This window comes from Sciurus carolinensis, chromosome 10 (genome assembly GCF_902686445.1).
Source record: "Sciurus carolinensis chromosome 10, mSciCar1.2, whole genome shotgun sequence".
Taxonomy (NCBI): Eukaryota; Metazoa; Chordata; class Mammalia; order Rodentia; family Sciuridae; genus Sciurus; species Sciurus carolinensis.
The window spans coordinates 1,503,333-1,521,937 of record NC_062222.1 but is presented as its reverse complement, the minus strand read 5'-3'; the positions used below and the strand labels follow the sequence as shown (position 1 = coordinate 1,521,937).

Genomic DNA, 18,605 nt, shown 5'->3' with positions numbered 1-18,605 from the left:
GTGCGAGTGCATGTGAATGTGTACATGTGTGCAATGTGTGAGCATGCATGTGTGTGATAGTGTGTGTGCATGTGTGTGCGTGTGCATGTGTGTTCATGTGTGTGTGTGTGTGCCTCCTTTCCTCAAGGTGTTCGACAGATCCCATTTCTCATCAGGACCCTGGAGATCAGTGATGTGTTTAAACATCTACATCTGTGTAAAGATATCTATGTGTCTGTGGACGTGGGTGTGGAAATAGATAAAGACAAACAGATGCACATGCACTTTCTTGTGAGGATCTGGGGCTTGAGCCCGGGGTGCCGTGGGCTGAGCTATATCCCAGCCCTCTTGGGTTGTGTTTCGAGGCAGGGTCTCACTGGTACCTGGACTGGCCACCCTCAGGCCTCGGCCTCCGAGCAGCTGGGATGGCAGCAGCACTCGCCTGCTATTTCCCCACACACCTTGCTGCTCCACCTGGCCCTTTGCCCTGTGTCTCTCCTGTGCAGAGAGTACCTCACTCCTCTCTGCCCTGTCCTGACACCTTTTATGATACAGGTTAATTTCAAAGGGCACCTGAGATGGGCAGCCACTCACACGTTACTTGATGGGGTTCCGCTGGCAACTCCATCTGCTGGCTCCCCTCTGTCACTCTGCTGTGTCCTTGAACAACGCAAGCCTGTGGGTGATGTGGAGTCTGGTCCCTGCCTCCGACCGCCCACACCTTCTGGGGTGCAGACCTCTCTGTAATTCTGCCTCTCCTCTGCAGAGTTTGGTGGCCTCCCTCGCCATGGAGAACTGCAGCAGCCTTGGTCTCACAGTCTTGCTTTTACTAAGATGAGATTTTGCCTCTAAAATCGTCTTTCCCTTGCACCCATTTTCTGCCCAATAGACAGTTTTTGTAAGATAGCATGGATTAACTCAAGGTCCTCCCCTGCTCCATAAAGACAGCAGAATCCTACTCTCTGGTGTAGTGCCGAGCCCCATGCAGTCCAAAGGAAGCCCCTCACCTCTCCCAGACTCTACTCCACATAGATGCCCTTGCTTTTCCTCAGTACCCAAGTTAGTGCCACCTCAGTGCCTTTGCACCAGCTTCCTCTGTCCAGGAGGCTCTTTCCACTAATGATTTTGGTCATTTTGGTCTGAGCATAAATGTCACTTCCTCCACAAAACCTCCTCTAAACATTCAGTCTAAAGTTATTATTTCAGGTGAGCCTTAATTTTCTGCATGGTGAAGAGTAGCAGGCAGTTCTGTTTTCCATTTATGTATGTGTCTCCGCGTGACCATGACTTGCCTGAACACACACTTCCCGTGCAGTCACTGCCCCTGGAGAGGGCCTGACCTGCAGCAAGGGCACGTCACACAGATGTTGACTCAAACAGAATGCCGGACATACAGCGTCCTGGACTCTTTGGGGCATGTGGCTTTTGTTTTTGTACGTAGATCGTCAATTCCTGGGATGGTTCTTGAGCTCATACGTCACCCAGCTCAGTTTGACCTGGTGGTTGACAGGTTGGTGCTTGGCTACTTCTTTGTTCTCTTGATTTTGGCTCTTCTGGCCACACTTAGTTTGGGCCATCCTCTGGCATCTGTGGGGTATCTTACTGAAAAGTTCACTCCTTGGCTACAGCAGTTATTTAAAAAATCAAAATTTTAGGGTGCTGCACACCCAGGGGCCGAGCCTGTGATGCCCAAGAGGATCTAAGTGCTCGGGGCACCTGCCCTGTGCCTCTGGGTTTCCTGGAGAGCGGTGTGCCGTTAGTAAACCACTTTTGCAGGAGTCTTTCTCATTTGGGAGCAGATCAGCAGGAAACAAGGCTTTTCCTTGTGAAAGCAAGGAAAGCGGCCAGCACTGCTCCTACAGCCAGCCAGGTGCTGGGACGCTGGGGTGCTCTGGGCGCTGGGGTGCTCTGGGCACTGGGATGCTCTGGGGACTGGGCTCCTGCCTGGCCTCCCCTGCCCCACCTGGCCTGCACGCCTCCTGCACTCGGGAGGAAGCTCTGCAGGGGCCTCGCTCTTGGACTCCACGGCCTCTGCCCCTCCCTGCTGGGTGTCCCTGGCCCTCCCAGGCTCTCTGCACTGGCAGCAGTGCAGGAGGGAAAGCCGGTCCTCCTTCAGGAAGCCCTGGCTCCGGAGGCCTGGCCCCGCTTTGAAATCCGAATGCCTGACTTGGCCCACCAGGAGCCGTGGCTGCCGGGCAGGGTGGCCAGGACGAGGGGTGGAACCTGCTGCCACCCTGGCAGGCTCTCGTCCTAGGTCGCTTTTCTATATTGGTTTGATTTCCTCTCAGAACCAGAATGGGGGTGTCAGGGGAGCGCTGAGAGGCTGCCTGGCTGCAGTGGAGACGCCTCTCTGGTGGCTCACCCCAGCTCTCGGGCGGGACCCCGGCCCTTCCCACCAGCCGCAGTCAGCAGGGGGTCTGCCCTGGGGCAGACCAGGGGCCCTCCCTGCTGGAACGCTCTCCCCAGTGCGGGGACATCTGCTCCATTTCCCTCACATCTCCAGCCGTCACAAAGGATATTTTTAGATTTTTTCCATCAACCAACTAACTTCAGTTGTTTACAAAAGACAACAAAACATGCAGCCCCTGGGAGTCCAGTCCTGCTGCGGGGTCCCCACACCCGAGCTGGCGAAGGATGGCCGTCTGTGCTGGGGCGCCCAGGCCTCTGCTCGCGCCTCTGGGTCAGTGCGGACCAGGGACTTCCTCCAGCCAGACTGTCGGTTCTTCCCAGCCCGATGAAATGCTCCAGATTCGTTATCAGATGAGGGCGGCTTGATCCAAACAAAAACAAATGCCCTCCAGTTCAAAAATAGAAGTGGAAAGACTAAACATTTGCATTTAAAGAGGAAAAGGAAATCACAGAAATCTCTGCGGCAGACCATTCCTTGAAATTATCCTAAGTTATAATCATGCACTTTCCACTGCCTGTAATTAAACATTAGATCTCATTTATTCCAGATGCATTTGCAGCAAGTCATTCAGAATACCCTCCTTCTTTTCAGACATGTAAATTCATTTCAAGTCGGTGTCCTGTGCAGGATCAGGGGCCCTGGGCAGTCTCTAAGTGCCTCTTGATGTGTTGTTTTCTCTGGTTGTGTGCGTCCTGAGCGAGTTTGTGCTGATGAGTCGGTGCTAAGCTTCTTAGCTTGCAGTGTCTACGCACCCTTGAGCACATTCTTAACAGAGCTGTCCTGTGTTCTCCAAGGAGCCGACAGGGCCTTGATGTTGATGTTAGAAGGGGAGGGATTTGCTTTTACCCCCTCCCACCACACGTGGGGAGACTGTTGGCTGCCGCTCTGTGGAGCTCAGCTCTGGGGTCACCCGCCTTCCACCCTGTGCCGCCGCGTCTTCCATCCAGAGGGCCTTGCAGCTGTGTGTTTACCAAACTGGCACGTTCCTTGAACTGGTCAGGTCGTGTCACCAAACAGCAGTCTGTAAGTATTGAAGGCAAGTTCTTCAGTGGTTGGAAATTCCCTTACTTTAAGATTTTCAATCAACCTTTGTGTCTAGGTCCATTGAATATATATATATATGTATTTTTTTATATATATATATTTTTTTAATTTTATGGAAGTCATTTTTTTTGCTGGACAAATATAATTTATTATATATATTTTTTAAATTTATTTTTTATTGTAAACAAATGGGGCATTGAATATATTTTTAAAGTACTAAAAATTATCCAGCCATATACATTTAGTCACTGTTGAGTTTCATAGAGTAAATTTTGGTGTTCTCTAAGCAAATCAGGTTTGATCAAGACTGGCCAAGTGATCACAGGGATGCTTTGCTGCCACAGCCCTGGAGCGAGTTCTCTGGTCCCCGTGGCCACAGGGGGTGTCGCCTGGCTTTGGTTGTGGTGGCGTGTTGCTTGAGTGCCCTCCGCCTTCCTCTGCTTACCACGAGGCCCTTTTACATTCACAAGCATTTCCACGGGTATCCAGGTCCGTGTGACCCTTCATTTTAACTGCACTAAAGGTCCCTTAGATTGAGAAATTCAAACCAATGCCAAAAACTCTTAGAGTTACTTGTGAGTTTCAGTAAGCGCTGTCTGCTCCGCCCGCCCCCGCGTCTTGCAGACCAGTGACATCTGTTCATTGGCATGTTCTTAAAGATCCTCCAGGTCATCTCTGCCATCCTGACCTGGAGGAGTCCAGCAGAGAAGGCAAAGAAAGGGGAGAGAGAAGCCCCGTCAGCCTGGTCCTTAAGCTCAAAAAGAGAGCCCTCTGAAGAACCCTGGGCCTGAGGCTCTTCCTGCTCTCCAGGGAGGGCAGCCACGCCCCTGCCTGCAGGATCCTTCAGGACCGCTGCTCATTGCCTCGACCACCACATCAACTAGTCAGACTCATGATGTCTCTGACCTAAAACGTGTGTGTTTGTGTGTGTGTATGCGTGTGCGTGCACCTTATTACTGAGTCTGGTGGAAGACATTCACTTTGCAGCACACAAACCCTCTCCCTCTCCTCTGTCAGTAGAGAATGCATGTAATTTGGGGGCAATTTGTTTCTGAAACGATTTCTCCTTTTAACCTGGGATGCATTGGCATTCCAAAGAAGAAACGATCGCACATCGTTTATTTTCCAAAGATGGAGGTACATCAAACCATTAGGACTTTCTTTTCTCTCTTCAGCCTTGGCAGCCTTGGGTGTGTGCCAGCGTGAAGAAGGCTGTTCGCAGCATAAACAGTGTCAGAAGTCTGGGTTAGCATCTGTGGGTTGATCCACCAGAACCTTCCAGTCCAGCCCGAAGCCCATCTTCTTGGTCCTTGGGCTGACCACACGGGGTGTCCTGGGCTGTGAGTGACCCTGCAGCCCTGCTGATTGATTCGCTAGCAGAAGAAAAGTGTTTCGCATCATCTTGGCCAGACTCTGCTTCTGTTTGAACTGCTGCCTGGTTGGTGGACAGACGGGAAGATCGCCTGCTGTAAGGAGACTTTTCCTGCCTTATCCACCAGATGGCCTTGGAAAAGAAATCACGCTGAAGTGAAATTCTGCTTAACGTTATTTAATTTAAACTTGAAATCTAGCTAAGCTCCAGATACCTACAAGTAATAAAAAGAAACAAGAGGAAAATGAATCCATTAGAGGGCACCCGCGTAACCTTAGACGTCTGTCCACACAGACCGACGGAACCGGGCTGGTTCTTAGGAAGGAGAAGTTGTTTATGTAAAGTGACCGATTCTCAAACTGAATGTCTGAGAGAGAACATTTTATTGGCAAGGAAAAAAAACCTATAAAATCTTAAAACCACCATTTAAACAATTTCCGAGTAAAGCTTCCATTTTGTACTGTGAATACAAGTTACAAAAATATACACAGTGTATCTGCAAAGTAATTTTTGGTTAGTTGTGTTTGGAGCTTCTTTTAAATGCATTTTGTTAAAAACACAAAACACCCTGTCTGCATACTGACCGAGCTGAACTAGTGGCTGATGCTCCCTGATGTCCACATATGTCTTCCTCAACCACAGCTAATATTATTAGATGACATTTTGAAAACCATTAGTGACAAAATAGAATTCCTGTGTTTCAGGGTCCTGCTAATCTTGAACATTTTTAAGAAAAATATCAATTTTGCCCAAAATCGGCCTATAACTTGGGATGGTTTCGGAAACAAAAAGTGTGACCTGACAGAGTTTTAGTTTGGCGGGTGTGACTTCTTTATGGGAGGTTCAGCGTTGCACATGGTTGCTGGGTTCACCCGGCAAACTCAAGCATGCGTGGAATTTGATTTCTGCTCAGCTCCCTCCGCCTCCCTCTGCCCTCCCTCCCTCCTCTTCTCTGCTAGACTTCCTTATGCTCCTCTATTTACGTTTGACTGTTTCTTTTATTCATGCATAAAGGTGAAGTTCCCTGTGGTGTATTTATATATTCACGCAACACGATTTTTGGAGAATTGATTCTGCACCGCCTCCTCCCTCCCTCCCTCTGCCACTCCGTCTCCTTCTGCGTTCCTGGCCTCCCCTCTATACTGTCCTCTCCTTCCCTCCTCCTTCCCTTTATTTTGCTCTGGCTTCTGCATATGAGAGAAAACATTCGACCTTTGAGTTCCTGAGTTTGGCTGATGTCACTTAGCATGGGATCCCCCGTTTCCATGCCAGAATCTCATTCTTTCTTTGATGGCTGAGTCACACTGTTGTGTATTTGTACCACAGTGTCTAAGTCCGTGCCTCTGTCGATGGACACCTGGGTGATTCCAGTGAGGCCACTGAGTTGTGCTGCTGTAGACGTTGAGGTGACCTGATCGCTAGAGTATGCTGATTTTAGTGATTTGGGATGAATACCCAGGGTCGTTCTGGGTCATGTGGTGGTTCCACCCCCAGTTTCTTGAGGAATGGAGGGTGTGTTTTTTTAGAGGAGGGTGGACACCAGGCACCAGGACACTGGAACTTATTCCTTCTGTCTGACTGCTCTGCTGCCTGGTGTCCACCCTCCTCTACCGCAAACGCGCTCTCCGTTCCTCCAGCAAGTCTCCACAGCTCAGCAGGAACAACAGCACGGTGTCCCAGCTTCGCCCACTGCCTCCCTGACACCAGTTCCCACAAATGCCGACAGGGCACAGGAGGGCTCTGAGGCCAGGGGCCACGCCACCCTTAGATTCGACAGCTTCATCCACCCAACCAAGGTTCCCTGAAGATCTGAAAGGCTCCAGGACCAGAACTTGAGCACCAAGAGCCACAAGTGGAAGATTGCACACCATAAGACTTCATTTCATCCACAAATTGTTTGAAATATTGTGTGATATTACCTTCAGACGATGCACATGAGGTGTATAAGAAGTACAGATTTTGCCTTTAGATTTGGGTCCACACCCAAGTATGTCATTATGTAGGTGCAAATATCCAAATTCCAAAATAAAAATAAATTCCAAATCCAAAGCACGTCAAGTTTTAAGCATTTCAATAAAGACAACTCAACCTTACAAACACCTTTGGGAAGCGTCCAGGCTTCTGCTGCAGGAGTGCGTGAGCAGAGCCTCGCTGCGGCTGCCCCAGCCTGTGGGCCCTGCTCTGCCTGAGCCGGCCATCCCACACTGCTCAGCTGCGTGGAGAACGCGCAGACCCGTTTATTGCACTGCAAAGTCACTTACAGAGTGTGGTCACAGTTTTCAGGAGTGTGGTGCTCCCTAGGGGACCCTACTGCCTAAATCACTTACAGAGCGTGGTCACAGTTTTCAGGAGTGTGGTGCTCTCTAGGGGACCCTACTGTCTGTGCTGCTTTCTCATTTTTAAAGAGAAAAGCATCAGTGCCCACCTCAGAGGGCCGCAGCTGGCACTGGTGGGCATTGTGGGCAGCAGGTTAGAATTCAACTGGGAGGTGACATTCACTAATACCATCCCCTCGCGGTTCACTCTGGCGACTGGCTGATTTACTAAGAGGAAGTCTCCCTGAGGGCAGCCGAGGACCTGCATTCCCCTTATGACAATGAGTGGCCATTCCTCTGGTTCTAGGACTGAGCTAACTCCTGGGGCACAGCCCTTAGCTGGCCGGTCCTACAGGCCCTGTGCAGCGGACAGCCTTGTGGACAGATGCGGAGCCCCTGGAGCTTGGCTGCCCTGGCCATCCGCCCACACTCCTGGTGAGCACAGGAGGCCAACTTCCAGCCGCTCCCAAAGAGTGGCCACCTCTCTTGGGGCAGAAATTAATATTAATTAATATTGTCCTCTTTTCTCAGGAGGAAAAGTTGGGGTATGTACCACAAAAAGAAGTGATTTTGTTGTGATTAAATAAGTATCTCTGTGCACAAGGGTTAGGAGTGCAGAAGGGGAGCTGAGGGGAGGGATAGTGGCGGAGAGCCGAGGCCCCCATCCAGCTCCGTCCGTCACCTGCCTGAGTAGGGTCAGTTGACTGAGCTATGACGTTGAGCCACCCGGCTGTGTCCTGCAGAGGGCACCCGGGTTGACAGCAGGGGACACTGGGAGCCCCCTCACCACCCTGCAGAGGGCACCGTGCTGACAGCTGGGGACACTGGGAGCCCCCTCACCCCCACCCCTAGTTCCCGAGGAATAGGTCATCCCGGGCCTGGCCTCCCTGCTGAGTGCTGTCTGGGGGGAAGGGTACTGCTAGTCTCAGAGCTCCGTCCCTTTGTGGAGCTTGGGGATCTCTCATCCAAACCCTTCAGAAACCGAGGTCCAGAGCGGCCTTGGGGTTGCCTGGGACCGTGCGTTTGGTTGGGACTGAAGCTCAGTGCCAGGCCTCCTAGTTCGCGGAGAAGCTCTCTCTCCCTCACAGCGTGATTGAGAGGAGTGGATGGGAAATGGGAAGTTGCTCTGGCTTGCTTGAGGCTTCCAGGGATGGGACGTGGGGCCGGGCCTCAGGTCCTGCTGGCGCTGGCGCGTCCTCTGGAATGGGTTTCTGCCCCATGAGAGGTGGCCAGGCACTGAGTGCAGGCAGGGCCAGGCAGAGCCAGGCAGCTCAGCGGCTCATGTTTTGAGTAGAAAGCTGTAAAATAAAAGGCAGATGGAATGTTTGGAGGAAAGACATTAATGGCTCTCAGATCAGGGTCACTAGGAAAGCCTGCTCACGTCCCCGCCCCGCGCACCGCAGCAGGGGTGTAACCCAGGACCCAGGCCCGCTCCACCACTGAGCCGCACCCAGCCGTTGGGGTTTTTATTCTGAGACAGGGTCTCGCTGAGCTGCCAAGGCTGGGCTCACGCTTGTGATCCTGCTGCCACAGCCTCCCAAGAAGCTGGGAGCACCGGCGTCACCCGCTGCCCGCCTTTCTCTCATGTCCACCTGACGACCAGTGCATTCCTTTCCGAATGTTTTTAGCTGTCAGTCTATTTCTATAGCACTCAAAGAAAGACAGAATCAGAGTCAAATGATGTTTTGAGTAGAGGTTAATTAGTTGTGTCTAAATTAGTGACTATTTAAAATAAAACTGGCATTCACCTCATCTCGAATTATGACAAATATTTGCATCACAATCTGTCACTATTTAAAGAACTGAAATGTAGAAATACCCTATTTCTCTAATGCTTGAATCCTGATGGATCCTGAGTCAGATGGGTAAGGAAAACAGTTCCTCCCGTGGTTCCTTCTGTGAGAGCTCAGGTGCCCGCTGGCCAGGGAAACAGCCCTGCACTGGCACCTGACAGTGAACTCGCCCAGCTGGGGCTTCCTGAGAGCCACTCCCATGGGTAGGACAGCGGCCCTGCCACACCCTTCAGCGGACACAGTGGGGGGTGACCGGCAGCCCAGGAGACGCAGTGGGAGTCAGGGATCAGAGCCAAAGGGCAATGGGCGAGGCCTCCATTCAGGTACACAGTGTCCAGAGAGTGGACGCCAAGCTGCTCCCTAACATGGAGGAGCTTAACGTGCATGTGGTGGGAAGAGTCTTGGGGCCTGTCACACCTAGGCACCGGTGAATAACTTGCCTTGTGATTTTGGACAGATTACTTAACCTGTGAGGGAGCTGAACTTCATAATTCCTAAAAAAGTTCAGATTTATGAAAATCCAACTGTGGAATAGGCATGATACTATATAAAACCCTTAGTCAATTTCTTTTTGTACTGGAGATTGAATGCAGGGGTGCTTTACCACTTATCCACACCCCCAGTTCTTCTTACTTATTGCTTACTCTGAGACAAGGTCTGGCTAACTTGCTGGGGGTCTGCCAAAATTGCCCAGGTTGGCCTTTAACTTGAAATTCCTCTGCCTGAGTTTCCTAGCTAGCTGGGATTACAGGCAGGTGCCACTGCACCCAGCTCAAATTTTAAGGAAGAATAATCTGTATAGTAAAGTTCTGGCTTTCAATGGGTCTCTGTGACTTACGTTGAAAGTACGAGTTCCACCACATCAGCAAGTGGTAGCCGGACCGCTGAGCCAGGACCAGCTCACCTCTGGTAGCTGGGCTGCAGCTGCAAGGGCTGACCCCGAACGACGGCCTGGTTCCAGCTTTACCCGTGGACTGTAAGACATCTGTAATGATCACCCTGGCTCTACATAACTGAAGTGGGAAGTTAAGGCATGAGTGTCTTTAATTTCAAAATCCTTTGAGTGTCTGAAACTCTGGCGAATTCATTCTCAACGTCATGAGACAGTTTGGGAAAAAACATAGGAGAGACACTCCCAAAGTGTGCGTCCAGGATCGAGGGACACCCCAGGGGGCTCAGTGCCAGCTTGGGGTTGCCCTGCAGGAGGGTCTGGGAGGCCTGCCTGCAGAACTAATGCCGCGTCCCCTCTGTTGCCCAGGATGGTGCTGCTCTGCTGGAGTCTGCTGTGGCTGCTGCTTCCTCTCGGCTCTAGGGCCCAGAAGCTGCCCACTCGAGACGAGGAGCTTTTCCAGATGCAGATCAGAGACAAGGCGTTGTTTCACGATTCATCGGTCATTCCAGATGGGGCGGAAATCAGCAGCTATCTCTTCAGAGACACTCCTAGAAGGTATCTCCCTGCCGCCCCCTGTGTCTGTGAGCTCCCGGGGCCCCTCAAGGGAAGCACCTTGCAGAGGCAGCCGGGTGGTGGCAACCAGCCCGGGGGCAGCTTCACCTGTTGCTCCCCTGAGAAAGAAGGTGGTGCAGCCCCTCGGGGGCCGAGGGAGGCTGCCGGTCCTTGCTGGTCATATTCCCCTCCAGCTGGAAGAGGACTCTGGCATTATTTTGCACTCTGGGAGGATTATTTTCTTATATGTAGGACTGTAGGATTAAAATGCAATTCGTTCAATACACTAAGTTCTACAAGGATTCTATTTCTTTACCAAATATGATCCAATTTTGAGAGAATTCAATCCAACAGTGATTAAAAACTACCGCTGCTCATTTCCTTTACTCCAACATCGTCAACAAATTGGGCTCACAGAATACTGCTAAGTATTCCAACCTTAAAAACGTGTGGATGTGTGTGCACACATCATGTAAATGACACGTGATAGGCCAGTTGTGCTCAAAGCTGCTCACTTTGCCCTTCTCCAGCCCACACCCCTCCCTCCCTAGTTCATCTTGGGACAGTTACATTTCCAAAGAAGTTTCTGCTTTGAAGCTGAGATACCTTGCTTGACCTTCCAAGAGACAAACCATCTCATTTCACTAATAATCCACTTTCCGGAAATCACGGAGGACGAGATGCCGTGTTGGTCTCTTTAGCTGGGAGGCAACCCCTCTGCTGAGCCCCTGACCTGCTGCCTTGTGGTCAGTGGGAGAGAGGGCAGGGGATCAGGGGGACCCCAGTGGAAAGACTCATGTGGATCAATGTAGCCGAGGAGGAGCTCAGTAAAACCCAGGCCATTCTGCACCTCTAAGCAACGCTCACAGGAGCGAAGGTGCGTGGGGAGGGACAGCCGTGTGGACGTGATTTGTGGCCCCTTCCTCGGCACACTGGGTTCCTGACTTGCAGGGATGGGCAGGGCAGCGGAGCACGTGAGACCGGTGCTGTTTTGTCTGCATTCTTGCTGAGCACCGCTCACTCTTTCTGTGATTCTGTCCCCTGCAGAGTTTGAGTACATTGGGTCAAACGGAAGCCTTTCCTCGGGAATGACTTCTCTTCCCAGTGCTGGTGACCACTGCTCTCTTTGCGGTGCTCACTGCACACAGCGCTGTCCACACTTGCTCAGAGCAGCTTGCACAGGCTGCAGCGGGGCAGGCGCGCTGTGAGGACGGCCCTCGTTCCAGCGGAGGCCAAGCCGCCTCTTCCCGCCCTTCCTTTCCATTGCCTTCCTTTGCTCCATCTTTTATTTTTCCCCAAATGCTTACAAGGCCCTTGGCTTCCAGGACTGGGTGCAGTGCTTGCTGACCCTTCTCACGGGAGGGGTGATGTGAGGAGTGCAGTCATGGTTGCTGGGCAGGGCAGTGGACGCCAGGGTCCCACACAGCCGGCATTTCAGGCAGAGCGAAGGGGAGTGAAGGGGAGACAGGACAAGTCTGCCGGTGTTTATAGGTGGCCTGTGTGGGCTGATGGCCTGTGCGTGTTTGTCCCTCAACCCTTGGCATGCCTCCCCCTGTCCCCTTCACTGGAAGGTAAATGTCTGGGTGTGGACGAGGGCCTGCCTCTCGGCTGACCTCTCCTGCACATGCGTTGTGGTGGTGGACGACAGTGCTGCGGGCACAGGCACATTCCCTGCTGCTGTCACAACAGAAGTGCCTCCACGTGGAGAGGCGGCCCATGGCCCTGTGTGCGTGGCCGCCTCGGGAGGCAGGCCTTCCCTTGCCATGGTTGCCTGTGGCCTCGGTTCAAGTTACTAAGACACCATTGCTGGCTTGGGAGATCGACCTCATGTTGCCATGTCGGAAGGCAGGGGTGAACTTGCCCTGTGCCCTGCTTGGGCACCAGTGTCTGTGGTGCACGGGACCCAGATGCAGCAGGAGGCTGGGGTGCTTCTCACCAGTGTCCGTGGTACGTGGGACTTAGACGCAGCAGGAGGCTGGGGTGCTTCTCACCAGTGTCTGTGGTGCACGGGACCCAGATGCAGCAGGAGGCTGGGGTGCTTCTCACCAGTGTCCATGGTGCACGGGACACAGACGCAGCAGGAGGCTGGGGTGCTTCTCACCAGTGTCCGTGGTGCACGGGACACAGACGCAGCGGGAGGTTGGGGTGCTTCTACCTGCGTAATGCCAGAAAAATCACTTTTTGAATCTGTTTCTTTGTAAAATAGGCAGGCACAGTTGCAGGTTTGTGGTTGGTACCGTCCTTGCAGCCTGGGCAATGGGACAAAAGCCTGCTCTCCAAAAAGTAGGCTGAGCTTAAAGTCAAGACTGCTGACCCTTCTCTCCAGGAAGGTTATGGTACGCGAATCTGCGTGAACAGCTCCTCCGTCTGCTGCTTTCTCTAGAGGACCGTCTGTGCTTTCTGCACCAGTTTTGTTTTTATAGGGTCTTCACTCGTCTCCCTGCCCCACCCCACCCCCAGCTCCAGGTTCACCCTTGGACGGTGAGGGGAAAACGCTCCCATTTTCTTCAGCTTCTGTGCCTCTGATGGAGGTGGATCCAGGCATGCACACCCAAAGGCTGGAGGCTAAGAAGGCGGGACTGGCCTTAGGGTTCTTCTGGCGATTTCTCACCCAGAAATGTCTTTCACGGGCCTGTGCCTGCAGGAATCTGCGAGGTGCTGGGAAGTGAAGCCTCCATGGGCCCTGTGGGGAAAGCATCATCAACCAGACAGTCTACAAATGCATCACCCCAAATTGTAGCAGGTGCCCAAGTGCAGAGTGCAGGACCCTCTGGGGGCCACAGGAGAACCTGACCAGGACGGGTGGCCCAGGCGCCTGAGAAGCGGTGTCCTATGTGTGTGAAGTGTGTGGGCTGCAGAGGAGCCTCACTCCAGGCTCTCGAGGGGAGCGTTTGGGAACCAGAGGTTTCATGCAGGTGGCACACAGAGCGCTCGAGGGGGGCGACGGCCGAGGGGAAGCTGCCCACGAGGAAGGTCAGGACTTCCCAAAGCCGAGGTCACAGGTGGACCTGTCTGAAGAGAGCCCTCTGCAGCCACATGAAGGCTGCTTGGGAGTGGCGAACGGCATGGGTGGACATGGGGCTAGCCGCCATTCACTCCCTCAGCACGTACGTCGTCCTGAGCCGATCGTCCTGCCCTGGTGTAGGCGGAGTGCAGGGGGCAGGGCAGGAGAGGCGTGTGGTGGGAGATGGGGGGCTTTTGCACCAGGACCAGAGTGCCCAGGAGGCATGGAGTGCACAGTGGAGAAGGGTCTGCGGGCGAGGCCACCCCGGAGGAAGTGCCTCTCCCATGGAGGAGCGTCACACACAGAGGCCCATGGCAGGAGTCCATGTGGCCAGCAAGGAGCTGGTGAGGAGCCACAGAGCCGGAGGAGCAGGGAGGGGCCTGTGCAGCCCTGCAGTTCAGGGCCTGGTGCTGAGTGGAACGAGACGCTCCTGGGGGTCTCCGTCCAGGGAGAGCTGTCTGCAGGCTCGGGAGAGCCCTCCTCCTGGAGGGAGGGAAGGTCAACAGGGCTGCTGGGGGCGCGAGGCCGGTCGGGAGGCTGTCGCAAGCTCAGGCAGGGGACGCTGGGGGACTGGGCCAGGGGCCACACGGAGTGGACCAAAGCGTTAGAGTTGGGGTGTACTTTAAAAGCGAAGCCTAAGGTGTCTGCTGGTCCATCCTGTGCGGAGGGGAAAGAAAGACATAGAAGGACTCCAGACCCTTCGTCCTCAAAGAGACGGCGAAGTCGTCATTCACTGAAGAGTGGTGGACTGTTGGAGGCGCTGATCTGGGGGAGAGAATCAGGAATCTGGATAGATGTCTTCAGCCTAAAATCCCCTCCCTGTCTTAGCACAGCAGGAAGGAGGCTGGACCTGGAACTCGGGCAGAGCTCAGGCTGAAAGGTCACATCTGTTAACATACGAGAGGTGAAGCGTCTGGGTGAGGTCCACGGGCCAGAGACAGAGATGTGCAGACGGCTGGCTCTGTGCAGCAGGGAGCAGGCGGCAGGAGCGGAAGGTTGTGGTCGGGGACAGCGGGTGGGCGGTGGGTGCGGAGAGGACAGGAGCAAGGTCCTCAGCCCTGCGTGCGCAGGAGGGAAACCCTCTCCTTCGCCCTGGACCCTGAGAGACAGCCTGGCGAAGTCACCTGTGACAGCAGTCCGAGCGAGCGTCTTTACAGTTGGGCCACATTTTAACCTCTGTTCCCATTTAAAGATCTTTGGAGGCATCAGGTAAAAGGCCCTGAGGGGAAAACAGCCTCCTGCCTTTACAATTCTGTTTTAAAATCCCGAATGTGTCCAGTTCCAGGAAATCTTCCTGACCAGGGAGAGAGAGACGTGAGCTCCCGCTGACGGGAAGGCCTCTTCACCTTTATAAAACTGTCTCTCAACCGGGATGTGGCGGCGGGGCTGGCGCGAGCTCAGGAGGCAGCCTGGCCCTGCGGAGGCCCTCCCCACCCGGGCACCAGGCAGGATGCCTGCAGGGACACCTGCACCACACTGGGGAGGGCGCCCGCCGGCGTCTCGGTGCCACCCTGTTGCTGCCACCCGTGCTGAGCCCCCGGCTTGCGGCTGGGGACACCTCCGTCAGGCTGCTCGGGCTCACTGTCTTCCGTCCTGTTTCCGGTGCTGGTTGACGGTGCATCTGGCCCACCCTCCCACAGGTACTTCTTTGTGGTCGAAGAGGACAACACCCCGCTCTCGGTCACGGTGACGCCCTGCGATGCACCCCTGGAGTGGAAGCTGGGACTGCAGGAGCTGCCCGAGCACAGCAGCGGGGAGAGCTCAGGTGAGCAGCAGCCTGGGGAGAAGCGGGGGAGCTGGGGAGGCCGCAGAGGGTGACCAGGGCAGAGGCTGGGGAGACAGGGAGGCCACAAAGGGTAACCAGGGCAGAGACTGGGGAGACAGGAAGGCTGCAGAGGGAGACCAGGGCAGGGAGATGGCCACACTGGGAGCTCTCCTGTTGGTAAAACGAGCCTGGGTGGCGGGGGGGACAGGCCGGGGCTGAAGGATGGAGGAGAAGGCTGTAGGCGTGCTCTGCTGGCCCCTGCGGCTACCTGCAGCCTAGGTGGGACCCCTGGGGTTTGGAAGCTACCCTGACTTCACCTTCCCTCAGAGGTCATGACTTAACTGCCCTGGGCTGTGGCCTGTCCACCTCAGAGTTGGGGAGTATGAAATTTCATGTATCTTGATTTTGACCTGCAGTGAGGCCACAAAGGTTCCTTCCCAGGCTGGCTGCCAGGCCCGGCACATGCTGACGCCCACGGTGCCAAGGGTGGCACAGGATGGAAGTCAGGGGGGCTTTAGTACTTCCCCTGTGGTGTCTGGGCACGTCTGGACATTGTACCTTAGCTGCTGTCACTGGGTTGTCCAGTCCTGCTGATGGCGACACCAGTGAACTGACCCCCCACGCATGCAGGCAGGCTGATGGTCAGGATTAACCATCTCTAACAAGTCTGAAGCTTGGGCCTAAAAATTACCCTAACTAGCTTCTGTGCTGAAAAAATAAATTCACAAAAGCCAAATACTTGATAAGTTGGTTATTCATAATGGTCAATCAACTAGCGCATTATTTCTTACAATATCAGATTGAAGGGGGAAAAAAGGATTAGAAAACTAGCAGTTGGTCTAGGTATACAGGTGCACGATAAGAAATTTACTAGGCTGTGGAGACGAAGAGGCCACAGGAATCCCAACTGCACAGGGACGCGGGGTAAGGGCTGCATGGAAGTTGGGCAGAGCGTCATCGAGGCTGGCCTCCGGAGCACGGAGGTGGCCGGCCTGCGGTGACTGTCCCCATGCTCAGTGGTGAGAGTGCCGTCTTCACCACGGAGAGCAGGTGAGGACAGCGCACAGGCCCCGGGACCTGCAGCCTGTGCTTCGCCCCTGTCTTGCAGGTGACCGCGAGCCCCTGGAGCAGCAGAGGCAGCAGGCCACCCACGAGCAGGGCACGGAGCTCTTCTCCTACCGCGGCAACGCCGTGGAAGCCTTCCTGTCCTCCAGCTCCCCTGCCGGGCTGTACCAGCTGGAGCTCCTCTCCACCGAGAAGGACACGCATTTCAAAGTGTACGCCACCACCACCCCAGAGTCGGACCAGCCGTACCCGGAGCTCCCTTACGACCCCCGGGTGGACGTGATGGCCCTGGGGCGCACCACGGTCACGCTGGCCTGGAAGCCGAGCCCCACCGCCTCCTTGCTGAACCAGCCTGTCCAGTACTGTGTGGTCATCAACAAAGAGCACAACTTCAAAAGTCTCTGTGCTGTGGAAGCCAAGCTGGGTGCGGATGACGCCTTCATGACGGTCCCCAACCTGGCCTCGACTTCAGTCCCTTCGACTTCGCGCATTTCGGGTTTCCTCCTGACCACCTGGGCAAAGAGCGCAGCTTCCTGGCAAAGACTTCTCCCAAACCGGCCCGTCCTGTCCACCTGAGGCCCAAGACCGACATTCAGAAAGTCTGCATAGGCAGCAAGAACATCTTCACGGTCTCGGACCTGAAGCCCGACACGCAGCACTACTTTGACGTCTTTGTGGTCAACACTAACACCAACATGAGCACCGCCTACGTGGGCACCTTCGCCAGGACCAAGGGCGAGGCCAAGCAGAAGACCCTGGAGCTCAAGGACGGCAAGGCGACGGACGTGTTTGTCAAGAGGAAGGGGGCCAAGTTTCTCCGCTTTGCTCCAGTCTCTTCTCACCAGAAAGTTACCTTCTTCATTCACTCTTGCCTGGATGCTGTCCAGGTCCAAGTAAGAAGAGATGGGAAGCTTCTTCTGTCCCAGAGCGTGGAGGGCATCCGGCAGTTCCAGCTGAGAGGAAAACCCAAAGCCAAGTACCTCATCCGACTTAAAGGAAACAAGAAAGGGGCTTCCATGCTGAAAATCCTGGCGACCACAAGACACGGCAAGCAGTCCTTCCCCTCTCTCCCCGAAGACACGCGGATCAAAGCCTTCGACAGGCTCCGCACCTGCTCCTCAGCTACGGTGGCGTGGCTGGGCACCCAGGAGAGGAACAAGTTCTGCATCTATAGAAAAGAGGTGGACGATCACTACAACGAAGAGCAGAGGAAGAGAGAGCAGAACCAGTGCCTGGGACCAGACACCAGGCAGAAGTCCGAGAAGGTCCTCTGCAAGTATTTCCACAGTCAGAACCTGCAGAAAGCAGTGACCACAGAGACAATCAAAGGTCTCCAGCCCGGCAAGTCTTACCTGCTCGATGTTTACGTCATTGGACATGGGGGGCACTCTGTGAAGTACCAGAGCAAAGTCGTAAAGACCAGGAAGCTCTGCTAGGTTCCGCAGGAGGGACCTCGAGTCACTTTACCTGTTGATTGACAGCTCCCACAGAAGTCGTGACCTGTGCTCGTGCTACGGAAGGAAGGAGATCCACGTGAATACTGATGTCTACCTGAGCTGCCGAGAGACCCGCTCCAGCATGCTTTCCGGCACCTAGTGTGCATCCGAGGCTGCTGGACATCAAGGACACGGGACACCTTGAAGGAACTGCCACCCCTCGCTCTGACCACTGCATGAACTGCTTCTAAATTATTTTATTACCCAGAAGTTTAAAGTACGCCATTCATTGCACACATCCACAAATGCAAATCATTCCTCTCTATAGATGCTAGGAGATATATATATATATATAAATATATATAAATTATTTTATAAAGTCTTGTTTTAAATGTCAGTGTTTCTATGATTGTAAACTATTAAGTTCTTTTCCTGTTAAGGACAGATCTAATCTAAGTATCCTTAAGTGGACAGCCTTCTAGTCAGTTACATTACTATTGTAAATTCTTATTTGTTGAGTAAAATGTTTAAATTCTATATGTATCTCATGTACAAAGTTGACATACATTATAGTCATGTACATAAAATTAAAGATCTTAGATTATACACTGTCCATTTTCCCAAGCAGCAGCTTCGATGTGTCCAGTTTCTAATCTGTCCCTAACACTGAGCCTTCTGGAATTTGGCACCAAACTGACCCCTTTTTAATGGTTAAAAGGGAATGCTGTGTCTCTCTGCAGTTACCTGGAATTGGAAACAGCTATGAAATGTGTATTTTCACACTGATAGGAGTCAGCAGTTGTGAGAGTTGCCACGGTGTGCTTGAGTTAACGCAAGAGGAACACCAAGCCGTGTCAACCCCAGGAGCCGGCACGGACCGTCGCAGCGACCGAGAACACAGCGTGTTTCAAACACTCATGTGCAGGACCGCGAGGTCCCGGGTGCTTTCCATCTGCTTAATGATGGAAATGATCCTTG

The 18,605-nt window shown here is 53.6% G+C and overlaps 1 protein-coding gene across 1 annotated transcript in view; it reads left to right on the top strand.

The window, feature by feature from the left end:
- The window catches only part of Ndnf (neuron derived neurotrophic factor), a 33,085-nt gene extending 14,845 nt beyond the window's left edge, over nucleotides 1-18,240 (top strand). Inside the window, 4 exon segments of the mRNA XM_047567001.1 lie at nucleotides 10,172-10,360; nucleotides 15,002-15,126; nucleotides 16,235-16,633; nucleotides 16,636-18,240. Coding sequence (XP_047422957.1) covers nucleotides 10,173-10,360; nucleotides 15,002-15,126; nucleotides 16,235-16,633; nucleotides 16,636-17,627 — 1,704 coding nt within the window. The 5' untranslated portion in view covers nucleotide 10,172 and the 3' untranslated portion in view covers nucleotides 17,628-18,240.
- The last annotated feature ends 365 nt before the right edge of the window (nucleotides 18,241-18,605 follow it).